This window comes from Papio anubis, chromosome 18 (genome assembly GCF_008728515.1).
Source record: "Papio anubis isolate 15944 chromosome 18, Panubis1.0, whole genome shotgun sequence".
NCBI lineage: Eukaryota > Metazoa > Chordata > Mammalia > Primates > Cercopithecidae > Papio > Papio anubis.
Genome location: NC_044993.1, coordinates 16,061,630 through 16,082,293, shown reverse-complemented (window position 1 = coordinate 16,082,293; position 20,664 = coordinate 16,061,630). Strand labels below are relative to the sequence as shown.

General features: G+C 43.2%; 1 protein-coding gene across 3 annotated transcripts in view; it reads right to left on the bottom strand.

Moving 5' to 3' along the window:
* SF3B3 (splicing factor 3b subunit 3) overlaps nucleotides 1-20,664 on the bottom strand; it is a 54,758-nt gene that overhangs the window by 10,105 nt on the left and 23,989 nt on the right. For 2 of the 3 annotated variants that reach the window (XM_003917165.4, XM_021932163.2), the window contains exons 10-17: nucleotides 19,261-19,356; nucleotides 15,084-15,156; nucleotides 8,950-9,101; nucleotides 8,344-8,499; nucleotides 6,918-7,073; nucleotides 6,247-6,390; nucleotides 2,542-2,664; nucleotides 1,360-1,514 (exon numbers count right to left, since the gene is read on the bottom strand). In XM_003917165.4, coding sequence (XP_003917214.1) covers nucleotides 1,360-1,514; nucleotides 2,542-2,664; nucleotides 6,247-6,390; nucleotides 6,918-7,073; nucleotides 8,344-8,499; nucleotides 8,950-9,101; nucleotides 15,084-15,156; nucleotides 19,261-19,356 — 1,055 coding nt within the window. The remainder of the gene's footprint in view (nucleotides 1-1,359; nucleotides 1,515-2,541; nucleotides 2,665-6,246; nucleotides 6,391-6,917; nucleotides 7,074-8,343; nucleotides 8,500-8,949; nucleotides 9,102-15,083; nucleotides 15,157-19,260; nucleotides 19,357-20,664) is intronic. The other variant, XM_021932164.2, reaches the window with a different exon arrangement.

The following is a 20,664-nucleotide window of genomic DNA, read 5'->3' as shown; positions in this document are numbered from 1 at the left end:
GCAACATGGGGAAACACCAACTCTATTGAAAATACCCAAAAAAAGCTGAGTATGGTGGCACGCACCTGTAGTCCCAGCTACTTGGGAGGCTGAGGTGGGAGAATCTCTTGAGTTCAGGAGCTCAAGACCAGCCTGGGCACCAAGGTAAAATCCTGTCTCTATTTTAAAAACCACAAAAATTAGCCGGGCATGATGGCATGCGCTTATAGTCCCACCAGGTACTTGGGAGGCTGAGGCAGAAATAGCTTGAATCCAGGAAGTTGGGGCTGCAGGGAGCCATGATCACACCACTGCACTCCAACCTGTACAACAGAGCAAGACTTTGTCTCAAAAAAATAAATTTAAAAATAAAAATAATTTAAAAAATGAACTGCCCCCAAGCACTATGCTTTTATGTCTCAGTCATCTTCCCTGATTTAGTTTTGGGGGGAAGTAAGTTCTGCTCCTAGGAAAGCCTAAAAATCTGTAGGGATCATCTAAATCTATAGGAATTCAGGAGGTAGAGACCACAGATGAGGATACAAGGCTGGCTTAAAAGACAAGGGGAACACTGACAGGCAGGTATGCATGTGGGTGAAGCATTCCAGCACAGGCAGAGATTTAAAAAATATTAAGTGGTGTAGAGGAGTGCAGGGAGATCAATTCTGCTAGAGCAGAAGATAAATACAAAGATGACAGAAAGAAAAAGGACAATGACCATGAAAAGACGCTGAAAGTTGCTGCAAAGAAATTCTGAGAGCTCATTTGATAAGCAATAGTGATTAATCTATCAAGAGGCCACAGTTTCATTATGAACAGCCAATAATTATAACCAGGATGTGAACAACTTTAGTGGCTTAATTTTAAAAGCCCCCAAAAACTTGAGGAAGCCAAACTGACTGGGTTATTTTAGGTTCTTTTCCATCTTGCAAGCAATATTACATATAGTGCTCAAACTTCACATCAATATTATCAGGAAGAACAGTTCTGTCAACTTTTTTCATGTAGGTTAAAATTTAAGATTTAATACCACAAATGGCAAGACAGAGTAAGAAAGGTTATCAATGTAGTGATCCAATACTTGCTCTAAAACTAATCCAATGGCAATGCCCTTTCGCTAGAAAACAAAAATCTGAAATCTCAGGAAGATTGGACTGTATTAAAGCTTTGCCTTGAAAGTCTTAACAGAAGCTAAAACACCGAAACTTGGCTCTCAGGTACTAAAATGCTGAGCCAAATGAAGGTTTCAATTGCAACACACAAGCTTCATGGTAAAGTCAGCTCTCTGCCACCTCTTCACGGCCTCCTCCAACACTCTGGCAGAACCAGTCTGAGCCCTTGGCAGAAAGGCTTCCTGCTGAGCTTCACTCACTCACTCACCGCAGGGTGTTGGTGGAGATGGCCACAATGCCCTCGGGACACTGTTCCGAGGCAAAACCCGATGCAAATTCCAGTGTCTCGTAAGACAGGGGGGTGAGATGGAAGCGAGATTGGTAAGAATAGCTCAACCATGAGCGGCTTGACATGGCCAATACCTGAGGGGAAAAAAAAACAGCTCCAATAAGGTTTGGGAAAAAATACAAACATGGTAAGGTGACCTAAAGCCCTATCCCCAAATTTCAGTCTGCAGAGTATCCTAAGATATTCTAGAAATCTAACAGGCTATCTTAAGAAAAAGAGGGCTAGAGAGAGGCACCATGGCTTAGCATATGTGAAAAGCATGGGCTACGAGCCATATGATCTAGACTAATCACTTCATCTCTCAAAGCCTGCTTCCACGCGTATAAAATGAAAATAGTACCACAAGGCTGGGCAGCTGCAAGAATTAAATGGAATGAAGGTCAGGTGTGGTGGCTCATGCCTATAATCCCAGCACTTTGGGAGGCCAAGGCGGGCAGATCACCTGAAGTCAGGAGTTCGAGACCAACTTGGCCAACATAGTGAAACCCCATCTCTACTAAAAATACAAAAATTAGCTGGGCCTGGTGGCATGTGCCTGTAATCCCAGCTACTCGGGAGGCTGAGGCAAGAGAATCGCTTGAACCCAGGAGGCGGAGGTTGCAGTGAGCCACGCTTGCACCATTGCATTCCAGCCTGGGCGATAGAGTGAGACTCCATTTCAGAAAAAAAAAAAAAAAAGAATTAAATGGAATCAGTTAGCACAGTGCCCAGAAACATTAACATTCTTAACTATAAAGGATACTATGTTTCCTAACCTCTTTCACATTAGGTAGTAAACTTGACACCGATCTAAGACTGGGATAAAACCTGAGAATTCTCATGGCTAGTGGTGTCCTAGAGGGGAGGTTTCCAGCCCTATTTGACCAGCCAGAGGGCTAAAGGGATCGATATCTCAACCCAACTATAACCAAATCATGACAGGGTGCCATGGAGCCCCAATGAGGAAGCTCTAGGTTAGGAAACTCAGGACTTCCCACATGAAGGAAACCAATCAAGATGGAGTGGCAAATGAGTAAAAGTAAAGCTTACAACAAAGATTGTTCTCAGATGGTGCCACTAAAATCCCAAACATGTTGCCTGTCCCCAACCTTCATTACTTACTGCCTCCTGGCCTTGCATTCGGACTCGGAACAGCTTCACAGGACGGGACCCCAGGTACCGAGTGCGAGTGTCAGACAAATCCCCAGTGACAGGGTCCAGGACAGTCCTCAGCAGCACACCGTTCTAATCAAAAGAAGGGGAGCAGGTGAAGCCTGATGGAAGCTTATCAGCTATGACAGGAAAATCTCTCCCTTGGCTACTTCATATAAGAAATTAGAGCAGATGGAAAGAAATGACTTGGTTGTTTAAAAAAGATCCTAACAATCAGACAGCCATTCATTCATTCTCTCACTAAATCACTTAATCATTCAAAATTATGGAGCATCTACTAAGTAAAAACACACTTATTTTTCACTATATCTTCTTAATATTTCTTTTTACCATGTATGTTAAGTCCTTCTTCACTATTGTATATTTCAAATAAATAATTAAATAACCACAAAGACCATGGTTCCTAAACAGCACTTCTTCTTAAAGGAACGAATGACTAGTTTGGGGCTGGGGCAAGAATGTTATGTGGGGACACTTTCTTGTGCAACAAGGCAAGGAAACCCCTACAAATTGTGGGGTCATGTTAAAAGGACAAAGGAACTAACTTCAAATAGAAATTCCCACTCTTCTAGAATGAGGCAATTTACCAACCCCCACCCCCCTCAAAAAAAAGCCAGGTGAGGTGGCTCACATCTGTAATCACAGCACTGTGGAAGGCCAAGGAAGGATGACTGCTTGAGGCCAAGAGCTCAAGAACAATCTGGCCAACATAGTGAGACTCTGTCTCTGTTTAAAAAAAAAAAGAGGAGTTTTAAGCACAAATACATAAAAATCCACAAGTTTATGATGTTACTCTATTTTTTTTAAATTTTTATTTCTTGAGACAGGGTCTCACTGTCACCCAGGCTGGAGTACAGTGGCACAATCTTGGCTCACTGCAGCCTCCACCTCCCAGGCTCAAGCAGTCCTCCCACCTCAGCTTCCCAAGGAGCTAAGCTCAAGCGATCCACCCACCTCAGCCTCTCAAAGTGCTGGGATTACAGCACCTGACCAGTGTTACTATAAAAAACAGCAACAAATCCACTTTACGGGTCCCCACTGAAGGCAGTGCTGTGGCTCTCACTCCTTACCCTGAAAACAGGTGAACAATGGGAAAAAAAGTACTTTTCCTTTTCCTGTATGAACTGAGAGTAAGCAAAGAAATGATGCAAATTTTGTCTTTAGAACTCCAACTAATTAAATCCCAAAAGAAATAAATCATTTTCCAACTACTAAAGAAAGAATGAACCTAGGCAACGTGTGTAATAGCTGTAAGTAAAAGGTTGATGGGAACTTTAACACAGATACAGATAAACATCCCAACATCACTGTGAGTAGGACAACCAGACATTACACACCTCCTGACATGATGCAATAGGAGTAAACAGCACCACCTATATTCCTGTCCCCCTCCCCTAATAATGAAATCTGAATCTAACCAACTTTCTTCCTCTGCAATATCAGATACTATAGCTACCCCAAGCCACATGTGGCTAGTCAGAACTGAGACAGGACCCGGCGTGGTTTCTCACACCTGTAATCCCAGCGCTTTGGGAGGCCAAGACGGGTGGATCGCTTGAGCTCAGGAGGTCAAGATCAGCCTGAGCAACATGGTAAAACCCCATCTCTACTAGACACAAGAAAAATTAGCCAGGAGTAGTGGTGCACACCATAATCCCGGCTACTCAAGAGACTCAGGCATGAGAATCGCTTGAACCCAGGGGGCAGAGGCTGCAGTGAGCTGAGATCACACCACTGCACTCCAGCCTGGGCAATGGAGTAAGACTCTGTCTCAAGGAAGAAATTATTTTTTTAATAAAAATAAATTTTAAAGAGAACTAAGACGTTAAGTATAAAGTGCCAAATACCAGATTTCAGACTTAGTTTAAAAAAAAGAGAGAGAAAAAAAGGTAAAATAGCTCAGCAATTTTTATATTAACTACATGTTGGAATGATTTTAGATATACAGAGTTAATAAAACATCAAAACTGGCCAGGCACAGTGGTTCATGCCTGCATTCCCACTAGCACTTTTGGAGGCCAATGTAGGAGGATTGCTTGAGGCCAGGAGTTCAAGAGAAGGCCAGCCTGAGCAACACAGCGAGACCCTGTCTCTGCTTTTTTTTTAAAAGGAAAAAAAAAACATTAAAATTACTTTTTTCCTGGCCGGGCGCGGTGGCTCAAACCTGTAATCCCAGCACTTTGGGAGGCCGAGACGGGCGGATCACAAGGTCAGGAGATCAAGACCATCCTGGCTAACCCCGTGAAACCCCGTCTCTACTAAAAAATACAAAGAACTAGCCGGGCGAGGTGGCGGGCGCCTGCAGTCCCAGCTACTCGGGAGGCTGAGGCAGGAGAATGGCGTAAACCCGGGAGGCGGAGCTTGCAGTGAGCTGAGATGTGGCCACTGCACTCCAGCCTGGGTGACAGAGCGAGACTCCGTCTTAAAAAAAAATAAATAAATAAATTACTTTTTTCCTGTTTGTGGCTACTAGAAAATTTAAATTACACCTGTAGAGCTCACCTTACATTTCTAAGGGACGGCATGGTCTAATACTCTACCCACCAGCTTGATACAGAGGATACGGGAACACTGAACACACAAGGAATGACTTTAAAGTCCAGAAGGTGGGAAATGCTACAAGACAAATGATCTTATCTTGTAATGCTTCAAAATGGGGTACGACAGTTTAAGAGACATAAAAAGACAGATGAAGCAAATGGAAAAAGCATAGACTGCTATGCTGAGATCCTGAGGACAACCAACTATAAAGACACACTGGGGGAAAGAAGAACAGGGAAAACTGGAACATGGTAACAAGGAACTATTGTTATATTTTGCTGAGCATAATACTAATATCTTACAAAAACAGACATCTGTTGGAGCTACACTATCAAGTATTTATACATGAAATGATAGATCTTGGATTTGCTTTAAAATAGTCCAGGGAAAAGACAAAACAACAACAGCAGAATGTTGTTGATAGCTGTTAAAACTAAAAAAGATAGAAAACTCATGTGGCAGCCCATAAAAATCCAACAAAATAAAACTAAAAAAGAAAAATAGTAACAACCCCCCCCAAAAAAAAATGGGGTACATGGAAGTTCACTGTATTAGTCTCTCTAACTTCTGGCTATGTTTGAGATTTCTACATTAGGAAGTAAAATTAAAAAGCAAAAAGTACCTGGGCTAGATTACTTAGATGTCTGAGTCAATAATCATTAAGGAAAATGAAAAGCATACGATCAAAAATCCTGACACTCTTAGGGTCAAAGCACAAAGAGTGCTTTTTTTCCCACACAAAGAGCTCAGCAACTTTGACAACAGAGAACATTTAGGGGTCCTTTATTGCTAAATGAAGACAATGATGAACTGAGAGGTATTTGTTTCTGTTTCTGAAACTAATGAATAGTGGGAACTAGTTGATCCTTGAGGAACCCAGCCAGTTCTGACTTAGAGTAGCTATCAAAAAGCACTTGATCAAAATATTTCTTTCCCAGCCTGATTTGTTCAAATTAAAGAGCTGAGAAAAGTGGAACCCAGAGTGACACTGTTTACTTTTCATAGGTGAGGATCTGAAACCACGGGCAGAGGAAACGCCTGTTATCAAACAAAGGAGTGTGTGAAACCTACAGAAGGCCTGATGTCCACAATGTGGGCCTCTGGATCTCTTACCTGTAGCCCAATATTCAGGTATAGGAAGCCAATCGAGCCCCTCTCACCCAGCTCATCCTGCTTCTCCGTCCCACCCATTTCCACGATACACAAGGACTCAGGCTGGGCTGGGAGAGCCTGCATGCTTAGAGGTTGCAAACAGTCCTGAGAGGGAAAGAAAAATCATAAAAACACAGAAAATGACAATTTTAGGACAAAAACATACCCAGAGAAATCTAATTCTAGGATTGAAAAAGTACTTCCTTATGCACAGAAAAAGCCCCGGGAGTGAGTTCTAAGAGAGTATTGGGTTATTAGTTATACCCAATCTCAGAATAAGCTTCAGGAAGATCATGCTTTCCTCCTTGTGTCAAAGATAATGGTAAACGTAATTAGGCAAAGCACACCTCCCGAAAAGTCATCTAGGGTCCTGCAGCAAGTCAAATTTATGCAGTCTCGGTTTTTAACTAAAAAAAAGGCAGTTGAGGTTTAAGCCAAAGAAACATTTCTGTAGTCTCAGATCATATCCTTAAACCACAGCAGGAAACTCCTAGAACACACTGCAATGACAAGAGAAGTAGCAGGTATGGATTCTGGGGTCTAACCCAGTTGATCTCAGAGATGGACATCAGGAGTGGGCCAGATGCTCAGGTTCCAACCAGATGATCCTTGAAGCTCAGAGTGTCACTCACTGAGGGGTCCAGGGAGATGATTCTGACAGTGTTGTCCACAAGCCCCACAGCCAGGAAGCGAGACCGCTGCTCTCCAGGGGGTACATTGGCCAGACTCATGCACACCACATCTGCTGACATCTCCTTCCGTTCTGTGTACTCATTCAGCTGTCCTGACTATAAGAGGAAAGACAGAGCGAGGTCAAAACTACAAAGGGGTGGGTCTATATGCTCCAATTCACCCCAAAACCCTGGATCCAGAGAATGAAGGACGGCTGTTGTATTTTGTTCTGCATACTCTCACTCCTCTTACTATAATCAATGACAAGAATTTCTCGGCCGGGCGCGGTGGCTCAAGCCTGTAATCCCAGCACTTTGGGAGGCTGAGACGGGCGGATCACGAGGTCAGGATATCGAGACCATCCTGGCTGACACGGTGAAACCCCGTCTCTACTAAAAAATACGAAAACTTAGCCGGGCGAGGTGGCGGGCGCCTGTAGTCCCAGCTACTCGGGAGGCTGAGGCAGGAGAATGGCGTAAACCCGGGAGGTGGAGCTTGCAGTGAGCTGAGATCCGGCCACTGCACTCCAGCCTGGGCGACAGAGCAAGACTCTGTCTCAAAAAAAAAAAAAAAAAAAAAAGAATTTCTCTACCTGAGTTCTCAAGACTGAATTTAATAGGCTCACAGCAAGCAAAATGAGTATCTTCCATCAATAAGAGAATGAACAAGGTCAATGTGCCACAAATTTTCTTAGCCAACTTTGCTCTCAGGAAATGGAGATATATAAAACTGTTTATGTGTTTACAAGAATACTTTGGGTGAAGGGAATTCAAATATGGTTGAAGACAAAGACATCACAACCAAAGGTACAGTCAGGCTACAAATCTGGCCACACTAGAGCCCTCCTGAGAGCAAGGTAATTATGTGTACTGAACATTCTTCCATATAGAAGTTTTCTGAAATGGAATCAGACTGCAGAAATCAATTCTATGCCAAATATTTGTTGGAAAAGTAGGGAGTGAAATGCAGGAGGAGCAAGTGTTTCATTGCTAACAGGGGAATTCATAACTCTACCCAGAATTAGACATCAACTTACCCTTTTCCCCCATCTCTGTAAAGGGCCAAATTGGCTTGTGAACACTGTCACTCCAACTCGCTTTTTTTTCTCTTTTTTTTTGAGATGGAGTCTCGCTCTGTTGCCAGGCTGGAGTGCAGTGGCATGATCTCAGCTCACTGCAACCTCCGCCTCCCAGGTTCAAGCAATTCTCCTGCCTTAGCCTCCTGAGTAGCTAGGACTACAGGTGTGTGTCACCAGGCCCATTAATTTTTGTATTGTTAGTAGAGACAGGGTTTCACCATACTGTCATCTAAATGACTAGATTACAATGCCCATCCTTCCCTCTGGACCCTACACTAAGTCCCACAGTGAATGATAAAATAACATACGGGATCCATCTCGAAATAGACCAACTCTCCTCCCGTCAGGGCAATCACCACTTGTCGCTGGTTCACTGCACACTTCACAATTGTTTTCTTTCCAGGGGTCTTCCACTCATTGACTCTCTTGTCTGCTCGTATGTGCCGAATGCCATCTGGATAGACCTAGAGTCAGTAACAGAAAGAAACCTGACTTTAACAATTTGATTCATCACTCAGAATGACCCTCACATCTATCAGATCTGTCACTACAATCAGATGTAGGGCCACTGCATTTGAGGCACCAGCTGAATCAATGACAAAAGAGTTAGCAGGCCCCAGGCAAGGTCAACTTTTAAATAGTTAATGTTTTGCGGTGTCCACTTCAAAGAAGTTCAAAGCTTATTAACAAAACACTTACAAAGATCTTTACTAGAGATGAAAGCTGCAGTGATGTGGCTCTGTAACAGAAAAATGGCAAATACAGAGGGGGATGTTATGTGCCAAAATCATAAGCTCCGTCCCTAAGGCTTACTGGAAGGTGAGAGTGAAGAGACATGAACACAGCAGCCACATCACAATGAAGGCCAAGAAAGAACAAAGCAGGCCAAGTAGGTAAGCTCTGAGAACCCTCACCTGCACCAAGGCATCATCTCCTAATAAGGAGCAGGACAAGGTCGGGGTGGTCCCCAGGAACCCAGAGTCAGTCACTTCTTCTACAGTCTCTCCAATGGACAACACCAGGGTGGCATTCACGAAAGACACAATGATGTAGGCATCAAACTCATCTGAAAAAGAAAAGAAGGGAGCTGGTTAGATAAGAACTCATCAGAATTACAAAGCCAAATGAAACACTAAGAGTTCTCTTCAGAAACCTTCCAAGGCACTTCTTCTATGCGTAGTTATTACACACATACACACATACACATGCACACAGAGCAAGATGATCCAGAAGAAAACTAGGGGTCATAAGAGCCTACAGATATACCCTGCTTCCTCAATGTTTTCTTGAGACATCTGCTAAAGAAGTGAGAGGGACAAAGCAAGGGAATCGGAGGCATGAGGACATTTTAAATACTACAATGGTGATACATGAACATACTGAGCTAGAGCTTCATTTATTTGTGCCAGTTGTCAATCACACAACCTCTTCCTAAGAAGAGATACTCCTTCTAACTAGGAAAGACCCCTAACTTCTTCCAAAAGAAGCTTATGTAGAAATGAACATAAGCTCTAATGAATAAAACAGAGATTACTTAAGCCTCTGTGACACTAACTCATTCTAGGGTTGGAAGCTGAGAATCCTAGTCCCAGTGAGAATGATGTAAGAAAACTAGATAACCAGGAAATGGGGGGTGGGGATTGTTTATATGGTTATTCCTTGACCTGTCTGGTTTTTCACTATTTAGAAACAGAACAATTGTGTGGTCGTGAGCAATCCTATTAGAATTTGCTTCTTCTAATTAAATGTGGTTGAATAAACACTAACGAGTTTCTCAAGGAAGTCAGACGACTTGAGGTATACCAGAAACCCTCAGTTTCTTCTGCAGATCCCATAAAGGCCATCTATTTTCCATGTATCTCACCCTACAACATACAACAGCTTCTGCAAGTGTCCCCATCCAGTACCATGTTTGGCATAAAGCTTGATAAATGTTGACTAAAGGCATGCTAATTTTTTAAAAGAGTTGAGATTTTCCTCCTTTACATTTGAATTTTTGTATCAACACCCCATTACCCAGAAATCAGGTAAAGAAGGGACAGAACAAGACAAGGCACCACACAACGTAGTGGCTACCTCACTCCTAGCAGTAGGAGCTATAGGACCCTGTCTGCCTAAGCACTTGTCAAGAGCTCAATGCCACAGGGCTGGTCCACCCAACCACATGAAGGGCATACTTTTGGTTCTGATGACTTCACATGAGATTCAGCTGAACTAAGGTTACTAGATCAGTTCTGCAGAATCAGCATTCTTTACAGAAGCAGGAGTCAAGTGAAGATGTTATCATTCGACCGGGCATGATGGCTCATGCTTGTAATCCCAGAACTTTGGGAGGCCAAGGTGGGCGGATCACCTGAGGTCAGGAGTTTGAAACCAGCCTGACCGACAGGGTGAAACCCGTCTCTACTAAAAAATAAATCAAATAAAATACAAAAATTAGCTGGGTGTGGTGGTGGGCATCTGTAATTCCAACTACTCGGGAGGCTGAGCAGCAGAATTGCCTGAACCCGGGAGGCAGAGGCCGCAGTGAGCTGAGATCGCCCCACTGCACTCCAGCCTGGGCGACAGAATGAGACTGTCTCAAAACAAACAAAAAAGAATATGTATCATTGGCATGGCCAACAGTAGTGTTCTGCCCTATTAGCAGGACAGAAAATCAATTTAACGTGTTGCACAACAGGCACTTCTTAACAGAAATAAATGTAATTTATGAAGTTGCTTCATATATAGTAGGACAACTACTGTTTCGTGAAATTTTTGTTTCAGTTAATATTACATATATATGTACGTCCTGTGGTGGCTGAAAAACAAGGATTAAAGATCTTTCCCAATGGGCCTGCTCTAATGGTTAGACCAGGAATCCACAGAGTAAAGGTTCAATTTCCAAATCATAAGGAATAATATTGGACAAAAAGATACTTGGTTTTTGGTTATTTTGCTAGAACTGTCAACATACATCAAATGCTTTGGGAACATCTCATAAGGTGGCTTTGTAAGACTAAGCACCACTCACTATCATAAAACAAGTAAGGACATGGTTTTCTCTGAAATGGATGGCTCAGTAGCTTACAACGAAACCAAAATCCATCCCCAGGTAACACCAAGTTTGGAACCTTTACTCCAGTTCTCAGTTTTTATACTAGAAATTTTTGTTGTGTAAAAATAACAGAAGTTGCTTAACATTATATGAATACAGTATCATTTACCATGTTCTCATTACTGAAACCTAATAACCTTAAAAGCTGTGTCAAAGCAAATTAAAGCCAAGCAACAAAAGGCTGTAACTGGCCAGGATTCCTGGTCTCGGATCTTCACCAAAAGGAAAAAGGGACCTTCCAAAAGACAGACCATACAACTTTTGACTTTCATGGGAGAGAAGGGAGGAGGGGTGCCTTTCCTTTGACCAAGACTTCAGACTACTCAAACATAAAAGAGAATAAATGCTCAGTGAACTTAAATAGGGTCATACTTTTGCTAGACAATTCAACAAGTAGGAGAGTCAACGACGTCTCAAAGCTACTTTACATCACAGATTTCCTCAAAATAAACACTGCCCTGTGACTATCAAGCACACTGTAACTTCTACCCCCCTTCCTTCTACAGTGAAGAAGATTTGCAGTAGATTAACTCTTATGTACTAGAGTGACTGCAGATTAAAGTTGGAGTTCAAGCTGGGCACGGTGGTTCAAGCACTTTGGGAGGTTGACAAGGGAGGATCATTTGAGTTCAGGAGTTCAAGACCAGCCTGGGTAACATAACAAGACCCCAACTTTATAAAAATTTATTATTTTTTTTTTTTTTGGAGAGAGTTTCACTCTGGTTGCCCAGGTTGGAATACAATGGCACGATCTTGGCTCATCACAACCTCCGCCTCCCAGGTTCAAGCAATTCTCCTGCCTCAGCCTCTCTAGCAGCTGGGATTACAGGCATGTGCCACCACGCCCAGCTAATTTTGTATTTTCAGTAGAGACAGGGTTTCTCCATATTGGTCAGGGTGGTCTCAAATTCCCAACCTCAGGTGATCCGCCCACCTCAGCCTCCCAAAGTGCTGGGATTACAGGCGTGAGCCACCACACCCAGTCCACAAAAAATTATTTTTAAAAAAACGTTGGAGTTCAGAACAAAGCCAAGCTTTAGTCAAGGTAAATGACTAGGAACTGTACCATCCACACTACCCTTTTCTAACGAATGTAAGTCTCATGTGAAAAAACAATAGTTCATACCTCAATGAAGAATCTATCAGGGTATGAGAATGTATCTTTAGGTCTCAATTCAACAGGGCTCCCATCTGTCTGAACACTGCTGAGGACCCCAGAGGAGGGAATGCTTTTCTCTTCTACTTGCCTTAGGATTTGAGGCTCAATCAGCAGCTCACTCCAAAAGGTAAAGTGAGTGACCACCCAGATACCTGAAGCTCCAGTAACTCACTCTCACTTCATAGACAAGGGAATCTGATACTTATCTTGCTTCAGCAAGTCCTGAATATACTCAAAAGCTTTCTCCAAGTCCTGATCTTTCGGTCAGTACACCTGGAATGTACAACTCCAAGAGAGTATGAAGCTAAAGTTCTCTAGCTAGAGACTCTTTTAGCTTAGTAAAAGGCAAATTAACCATACATGACAAATTCTGTGGGAGGAAGTAGAGAGGCAGACTCCTGCCTCAGACCATCTGATGCACAGGCAGACGGTGTGCAGCACTATTATGCCCAGTGACATCCAACTGCAGTTACCCTCTGAAAGACACCATCAGGGCAGCCTCAATATTTTGTGCAGGTCCCTCTCCTTGGATAAACTATAAGACCCCACAATCGACCCTAGCAGTAGGTACACACCTGTGGTGATCAGCACCTTCACCAGCCACCTGTGGAAGAGAAAAAAAGGCTTGGTATTGGTAGTGTGCATCACCAAGTACCAGCCAAGGTTAGTATTTGCCTGGAAGACTGCAGCATGTGCGGGCAGAAGGAATGTTCACTCAGTAGTAAGTGGGGGTATCTGGAAAGTGAGTGAACCAAGAGAACCCGACCTGTATTTACAGGTGACTCCCAAATTACAGTACCTAAAGAGTAAAATTTAGTAGGATATAGTCCAAGACTTCTGACATTTAATAAAGGAGAAAAATGTTCAACTACATAATGCAACAAACTGCCTATCACTGACTTAGCAAATGCTGTCCCTCTAAAGAGCCTGTCCTGACCTTCAAACACACGCCCTGTCCTTTAACCCCTCCCAGCAATGTACCTGTGCCTTTCACCACATTCACAACACACAACAGTTCTGTATACTTGTCTTGTTTTTTAGATGGCAAGTGCTCTGAGGCAAAGAGTCTTTGTTACTGAGTAAGTACATGGTGGGCACTCAAACAACTAAATTTATCCTGAAAGAAACCACCAAGATCCACAAAATCTCACTGCAGTTAATCAAAATGGGCATTCGACTGAGATTCAGGAGCCAGGATTTTCTACCCCCATTACTCAGACTGTATCTTGAGACACTCAACCCCTGTAACTTCTTGTCTTCTTCATAAAAGTGAGTTAACTTTTCTATAAACCTAACTCTATTTTATTTTTCTTTTTTTTTTTGAGATGGAGTCTCACTCTCTCACCCAGGCTGGAGTGCAGTGGTGTGATCTCGGCTCACTGCAACCTCCGCCTCCCAGGTTCAAGCGATTCTCCTGCCTCAGCCCCTTAAGTAGCTGGGATTACAGGCGTGCACCACCACACCCAGCTAACTTTTGTATTTTTAGTAGAGATGGGGTTTCACCACGCTGGCCAGACTGGTCTCAAACTCTGACCTCAGGTGATCCGCCCACCTCGGCCTCCCAAAGTGTTGGGATTACAGGCATGATCCACCGCACCCGGCCCTAAATCTGTTTTAAAATAAGTTTATTTAAAAAGTTAAAAGGAAAAAAGAAGGAGCACAATAGGTTATCTTAAAACACATTTCTAATTCAAACAGTCTAGACAATGCTTTTCACGGCCATAATGTCAACAAGCCACCAAACCAAAGTAAAACACCAACACGGACCAACTTCTATGTAGATATTACACACAAAACCAGGTGCCTAATAATTATCTTTTCAGCTTATAAGCCTACCCATTTCCTATTCACATTTTTCCCTTTCTACTCAACTTGGATATGATTCAAATGCCTATAATGAAAGTTAAATCCACAAAAATGAGTATTCTACTAATAGTAAGTTGTTTTCCTCCTACATGTTTCCCAACTCCTTAAATCTGTTTCATACAGGCAGAATATCTATCAGGCAGAATTACAGCTGTTTTCTTGAAAAAGCTGTCTGCTGGCAAGGATGATCTTACTCACCCATCCCATATTCCTGAGAGAACAAGAGAAAAACATACCTCCAATGTGAATCAAGGGAAAAATGAGACTGAGCTTTCTGTGAGGCTGCAATTCAAGTCTTGTCACAAGACTTCCCTGTTATTGCACTAACTACTAGGCATTCTCCTATTACTTTCAAAGTTTTAGGATCAGGTGATCATTTACATCCAGGAGCTCAAACTCCCTTCTCTTTTCCCATCCCCGCTTTTCCACTCACACTAAAATTCTAATTCCACTCAATTCTACTCTGCTTTCCTTAAGCACTAGCAAGACTGACTAACAAGGTTTCCCAAATCTCTTAATTCCTAGAACACCACCTTGAGTTTCACTGTGGTTTCAAAACAATTTAAAATAATATAGTTGAAGAAGAATGAAAAAGCACAACTTTCCCTCACATCATACCTCTTACAGATGAAACCAGTACCTTTATGAATATAAAGTCAGCATCACATTTGACAGCTCTATGATACTGAAACCTTTATGTACTAAAATATAACAGCCAACCTATGTCCCCTCTTTCCCACCTGCACAAAAAGAAATGGTAGGTGAAGGCATCCTGAAAGAGCCTCAAAAACGGTGTTGGGCCAGAAAGTTTCTGGTATATGGTGCTAAATGAAATGATACAGAAGTATTAGGGACACAGCCTTTTAAGCCTTCTATGTCACTGGCACCCAGACCCTCATTTTGACTACTGGGAAAGAGTTGCTTACCTTCAATGTGTCGACGCACTGTCCAGACAGCATTGGGGTTACCGGGTAGCTCAGAAACAGCCATTTCTGACACCTGACAGGAGAGGAGGGAAGCCACAGATCCAGTGAGCATGCAACTCAGCTACCTGCTTACAATCACATCAAAAAATAAGGTCTCAAAGGCAGGGTTCACAATGTATGCTGGATTTAAAAGATGAAACCACCTAGTGAAAGAAGAATCTAAGAACGAAACAGGCTGGAGATGGTGGCAATCCCCATGACAGTCTTAAGCAAAAGTCACAGGATGTCTGAGAGGGTACAATTGCTGCAGCCAAAACCATACCCCTTTCCTTCAAGTACAACATGCCTTGATCATCCTCAGAACAGCAGTAACCACTGGGAATGAATCAGGCCATCTAAATTAGCATCCCGTTTTTTTTTTTTTTTTGAGACGGAGTCTCGCTCTGTAGCCCAGGCTGGAGTGCAGTGGCCGGATCTCAGCTCACTGCAAGCTCCGCCTCCCGGGTTCACGCCATTCTCCGGCCTCAGCCTCCCGAGTAGCTGGGACTACAGGCGCCCGCCATCTCGCCCGGCTATTTTTTGTATTTCTTAGTAGAGACGGGGTTTCACTGTGTTCGCCAGGATGGTCTCGATCTCCTGACCTCGTGATCCGCCCATCTCGGCCTCCCAAAGTGCTGGGATTACAGGCTTGAGCCACCGCGCCCGGCCGCATCCCGTTTCTTTCCCTAGCTCCTGTAAGGCCAAACCCCATGTGGATCAATTCAAATGCCAGCTCCTGTAGCAAAATTATTCCTTTATCTCCTTGACTGGCAGTCAGTCACCTCTCTCTTCCATGAGCACTCATAGAAATCAGTCCACCGGCTGGGCCCAATGGCTCACACCTGCAATCCCAGCACTTTGGGAGGCCAAGGTGGGTTGCTCGCCTGAGATCAGGAGTTCTAGACCAGCTGGCCAACACGGTGAAACCTGTCTCTGCAAAAATATAAAAATTAGCCAGGCATGATGGCAGGTGCCTGTAATCTCAGCTATTTGGGAGGTTGAGGCGGGAGAATCGCTTGAACCTGGGAGGCGGAGTTGCCGTGAGCTGAGATTGCACCATTGCACTCCAGCCTGGGTGACTGAGCAAGACTCCATCTCCAAAAAAAAAGAAAGAACACAGTCACCACCTCTTAGGGCACTAACTGTTTTGTCTTTCTATGCGCCTTAAAGTCAGAGTGAATGATTCTCTACATGTCCTATAGGTTCTCAAACATAAGAGTAAACAAAACATCTAAGCCAAATTCAAAATGATCTAGAAGGGAAAACTGGGTGTGGGTTATACAGGAACTCACTTTACTATCTTTGCAATTTTTTTATAAATGTAAAATCATTATAAAATTAAAATTATTAAGTTTTTAAATGATCTAGAGACAACAAACTAGCCACTTATATACAGCATGTAACCTACATCTTATAGGAAGAACTCATGTATATTCACAGAAGGACTAGCACTTTTCCTAGTTTACTGGTATAATTTAATTAGAAGGAAGATCTAAGAACTTCATCAATAAAATTCAACTGTCAATTATGCTACACTCTATACCAAACGTAAAACTGTCAGTCACCCTGGCTCAATTGAGACCACAATCTAGTTAGATAACAAGGTGTAACAAATAGACATACAGGAATAAAGCAACGTTCAACAATTAAAAACAATTTTTTTTTTTTTTTTGAGATGGAGTTTCGCTCTGTCGCCCAGGCTGGAGTGCAGTGACACAATCTCTGCTCACCGCAAGCTCTGCCTCCCAGGTTCATGCCATTCTCCTGCCTCAGCCTCTTGAGTAGCTGAGACTACAGGCGCCCGCCACCACAACCAGCTAATTTTTTTGTATTTTTAGTAGAGACGGGGTTTCACTGTGTTAGCCAAGATGGTCTCGATCTCCTGACCTCATGATCCGCCCGCCTCGGAAAATATTTTTATACATAACAAAGGTGTGTCTATAGATTTGAAGTGGGGAGAGAAATACCAGGAAACTAAAAAATGATGATTCTTGAGCCCTTTATCTCTTACACTGTACAAAAATTTTCTGTTAATGCACATATGCACTTTTTTTTGGAGACAGTCTCGCTCTGTCGCCCAGGCTGGAGTGCAGTGGCATGATCTCGGCTCACTGCAACCTCCACCTCCCAGTTCAAGCGATTCTCCTGCCTCAGTCTCCTGAGCAGCTGGGATTACAGGAACCCACCACCACTCCCAGTTCATTTTTGTAGTTTTAGTAGAGAAGGGGTTTCACCACGTTGGCCAGGCTGGTCTCAAACTCCTGACCTCCGGTGATCTGCCCGCTTCAGCCTCCTAAAGTGCTGGAATTACAAGCGTGAGCCACCGTGCCCAGCTGCACGTATGCATTTTTTGTGTAAAGCGCTAGCTTTCATCATATGCTCACTAGGATCCAATGAGAAATAAGTAACTAACGAATCAAGAGCAATGGCTCTTGGCCAGGTGCGGTGGCTCACGCCTGTAATCGTAACACTTTGGGAGGGTGAAGTGGGAAGATCACTTGAGGCCCAGGAGTTCAAGACCAGCCCTGGCAACATAGCAAGACCCTGTCTCTACCCAAAATAAATAAATAAATTAGCTAAGCGTGATGGCGCACACCTGTAGTCCCAGCTACTTGGGAAGCTAAGGTGGGAGAACTGCTTGCTTGAGACTGGGTGTTGCAGGTTACACTGAAGCAAGGTCTCACCACTGCACTCAAGAAAAAAAAAAAAAACACACACACACACACACCAGACCTGTGGCTCTAAATTGGGTCTGAGTCACTGAAATTTTGGTGAACTGATGATATATTTTGGCAGAGACAAAACATTTTCAAATTCCCTGAAACAGCAATGTTAACAGCTAACATTTATTGAACACTTCATGCCATATCTTAAGAGCTTTGTATGTATCATCTCATTTAATTCACACAATTCTTTATGGCAGGTACCAGTATTAAGTCCATTTTACAGAAGAAACAGAAACTTAGTAATAACTATTAAGTGGTAACACCAGAATTCAAAACCGAGATTATCTTGGGCGTCTTCCAACAAAAATTTACAGAAACAGGTAGCAGGCCTCTTGAGAGCTCAGTTTGCCACTCCCAAGCTCTCAAAACAAACTGTTATAGGAAGCTTTTTATTTTATTCCTAACAAGTTCAAGTGCAGGGCCCTCACTAGAAGGCATTAACATTAGGACTATGATACACAGAGAATATGGGATCCAAGAAGGTAACTTTTAGTGTCCACCTTACCTAAAAAGCCCAGCAATAAAATATTCACTAAATAAATTATCATCTACCCACTTTGGTGAAATATTGCAGAAACACTAAAAATTATGACACTTGGCCAGGTGTGGTGGCTCAAGGCTGTGATCCTAGCACTTTGGGAAGCCAAAGCAAGCAGACTGCCTGACTCCAGGAGTTCAAGACCAGCCAGAGACTGGTCTCTACAAAAAATACAAAAATTAGCTGGATGTTGCGGCACATGCCTGTAGTCCCCAGTTATTCAGGAGGCTGAGGTGGGAGGATCGCCTGATCCCAGGAAGGTCAAGGCTGCAGTGAGCCATCATGGCACCACTGAATTCCAGCGTGGGACACAGAGTGGGACCCCCATCGCAAAAATAAATGAATAAATAAAAAGTATGCTATTTAACAGTATATAGTAATAAGGAATAAATTTAATAAGATACAAAAACATATATAGCATTGACATAGTTGATTTAACTAAGACTAGATGTATAGAGACAGTGAAATGTTCCATATAGATTTCCTAGCCTCCATGTCATGACTAGTGACCACGTGGGCTATCATGCTAACAAGTTAAGGAATAGAAAATAGCACAGGCTGGGCACAGTGGCTTACACCTGTAATCAACACTTTGGGAGGCTGAGGCAGGACAATCACTTGAGCTCAGGAGGTCAAGGGTGCAGTGAGCCAAGATTGTGTCCTTGCACACCAGCCTGGGCAACACAGTGAGACTGTTTCAGGGACAAAAAGAAAGAAAATCTCAAGTATAAACCTTGGGGAAGTCAGGGAGAAAGAACATACTTTTTCACAGACACCTTAACTATGTCTTTGACAACATCAGAGTAAACCCATAAACTACTGTGTCAATGCTTCCCTCCAAACCCTGCAGATTATCTAGAAATTGCAATCTTACCTCAAGTCCATGTCTTAGTACTCTCAGAGATGATCGGGGTCCCCTACCACAAGCCACATACAGCTGTGGAGTATCTTCATTGGCCAGATCAGCTATCTGCACAGAGAAAGTTAGAGGAAGAAACGTCTACAGTGCTGTTTTCAAACACAATTCTGATTCTCTAGTATCCCAGACATCCAGCTGCTTTCCAAAACAATTATCTGTTGATCAACATGTGAAAAGAGGTGAATCATCTGTATTACAGTTTTGCCAAACTGGACAGTTCAAATGAAAATTCTTTACTCTCTCTGCAAAGCAATGGAGCCTACCGTAACATAGATGTGCACGTGAGTACTGAGGGTATACAGCCTTTACTCCAATCTCCTAAAAGAAATTAACTCACCCATTTTAAGTGTATCATCTTATTATTTATAGAGCCTCAATAAAGCACATCTGTTTTCCACAACTTTAAAAATATTTTGCTATTCTGAATCTATGTATATTTTCATGTGCATTTTAAAATATCACTCATTAGCTGGGTACGGTGGCTTGTGTCTATAGTCCCAGCTACTGAGGAGGCTGAGTTGGGAAAATCACTTCAGCCCAGGAGGCTGAGGCTGCAGTGAGTCATAACTGTGCCACTGCACTCTAGCCTGGGTGACAGAGTGAGACTCTTATCTCAAAAAAAATTTAAAAAATAAAACAAAACAAAACAGTAAAACATTCAGATCGGATCCAGATGCTTCAGGCTAGCAAAAAGATCCATGGCAGAAATAAATGTGAAGAAGCCCTGCTATAGACACTTTAATTTCCCATTAATTTTATTTTTATTTTTTATTTAAGACAGAGTCTCACTCTGCCACCGAGGCTGGCGTGCAGTGGCACTGTGTCAACTCACTGCAACCTCCATCTCCTGGGTTCAAGCGATTCTCCTGCCTCAGCCTCCTAAGAAGCTGGGATTACAAGCACCCACCACCACGCCTGGCTAGTTTTTATATTTTTAGTAGAGATGGGGTTTCACCATGTTGGCCAGACTGGTCTCAAACTCCTGACCTCAGGTCATCTACCCGCCTCGGCCTCCCAAAGTGCTGGGATTACAGGTGTGAACCACCGCGCCCGGTCTTTTTTTTTTTTTTTTGGAGACGGAGGCTCTGTTGCCCAGGCTAGAGTGCAGTGGCGCAATCTCAGCTCACTGCAAACTCCGCCTCTTGGGTTCACGCCATTCTCCTGCCTCAGCCTCCCAAGTAGCTGGGACTATAGGCGCCCGCCACCACGCCTGGCTAATTTTTTTGTATTTTTAGTAGACAGGGTTTCACCACGTTAGCCAGGATGGTCTCGATCTCCTGACCTTGTGATCCGCCCGCCTCGGCCTCGCAAAGTGCTGGGATTACAGGCATGAGCCACCATGCCTGGTCTTTTTTTTTT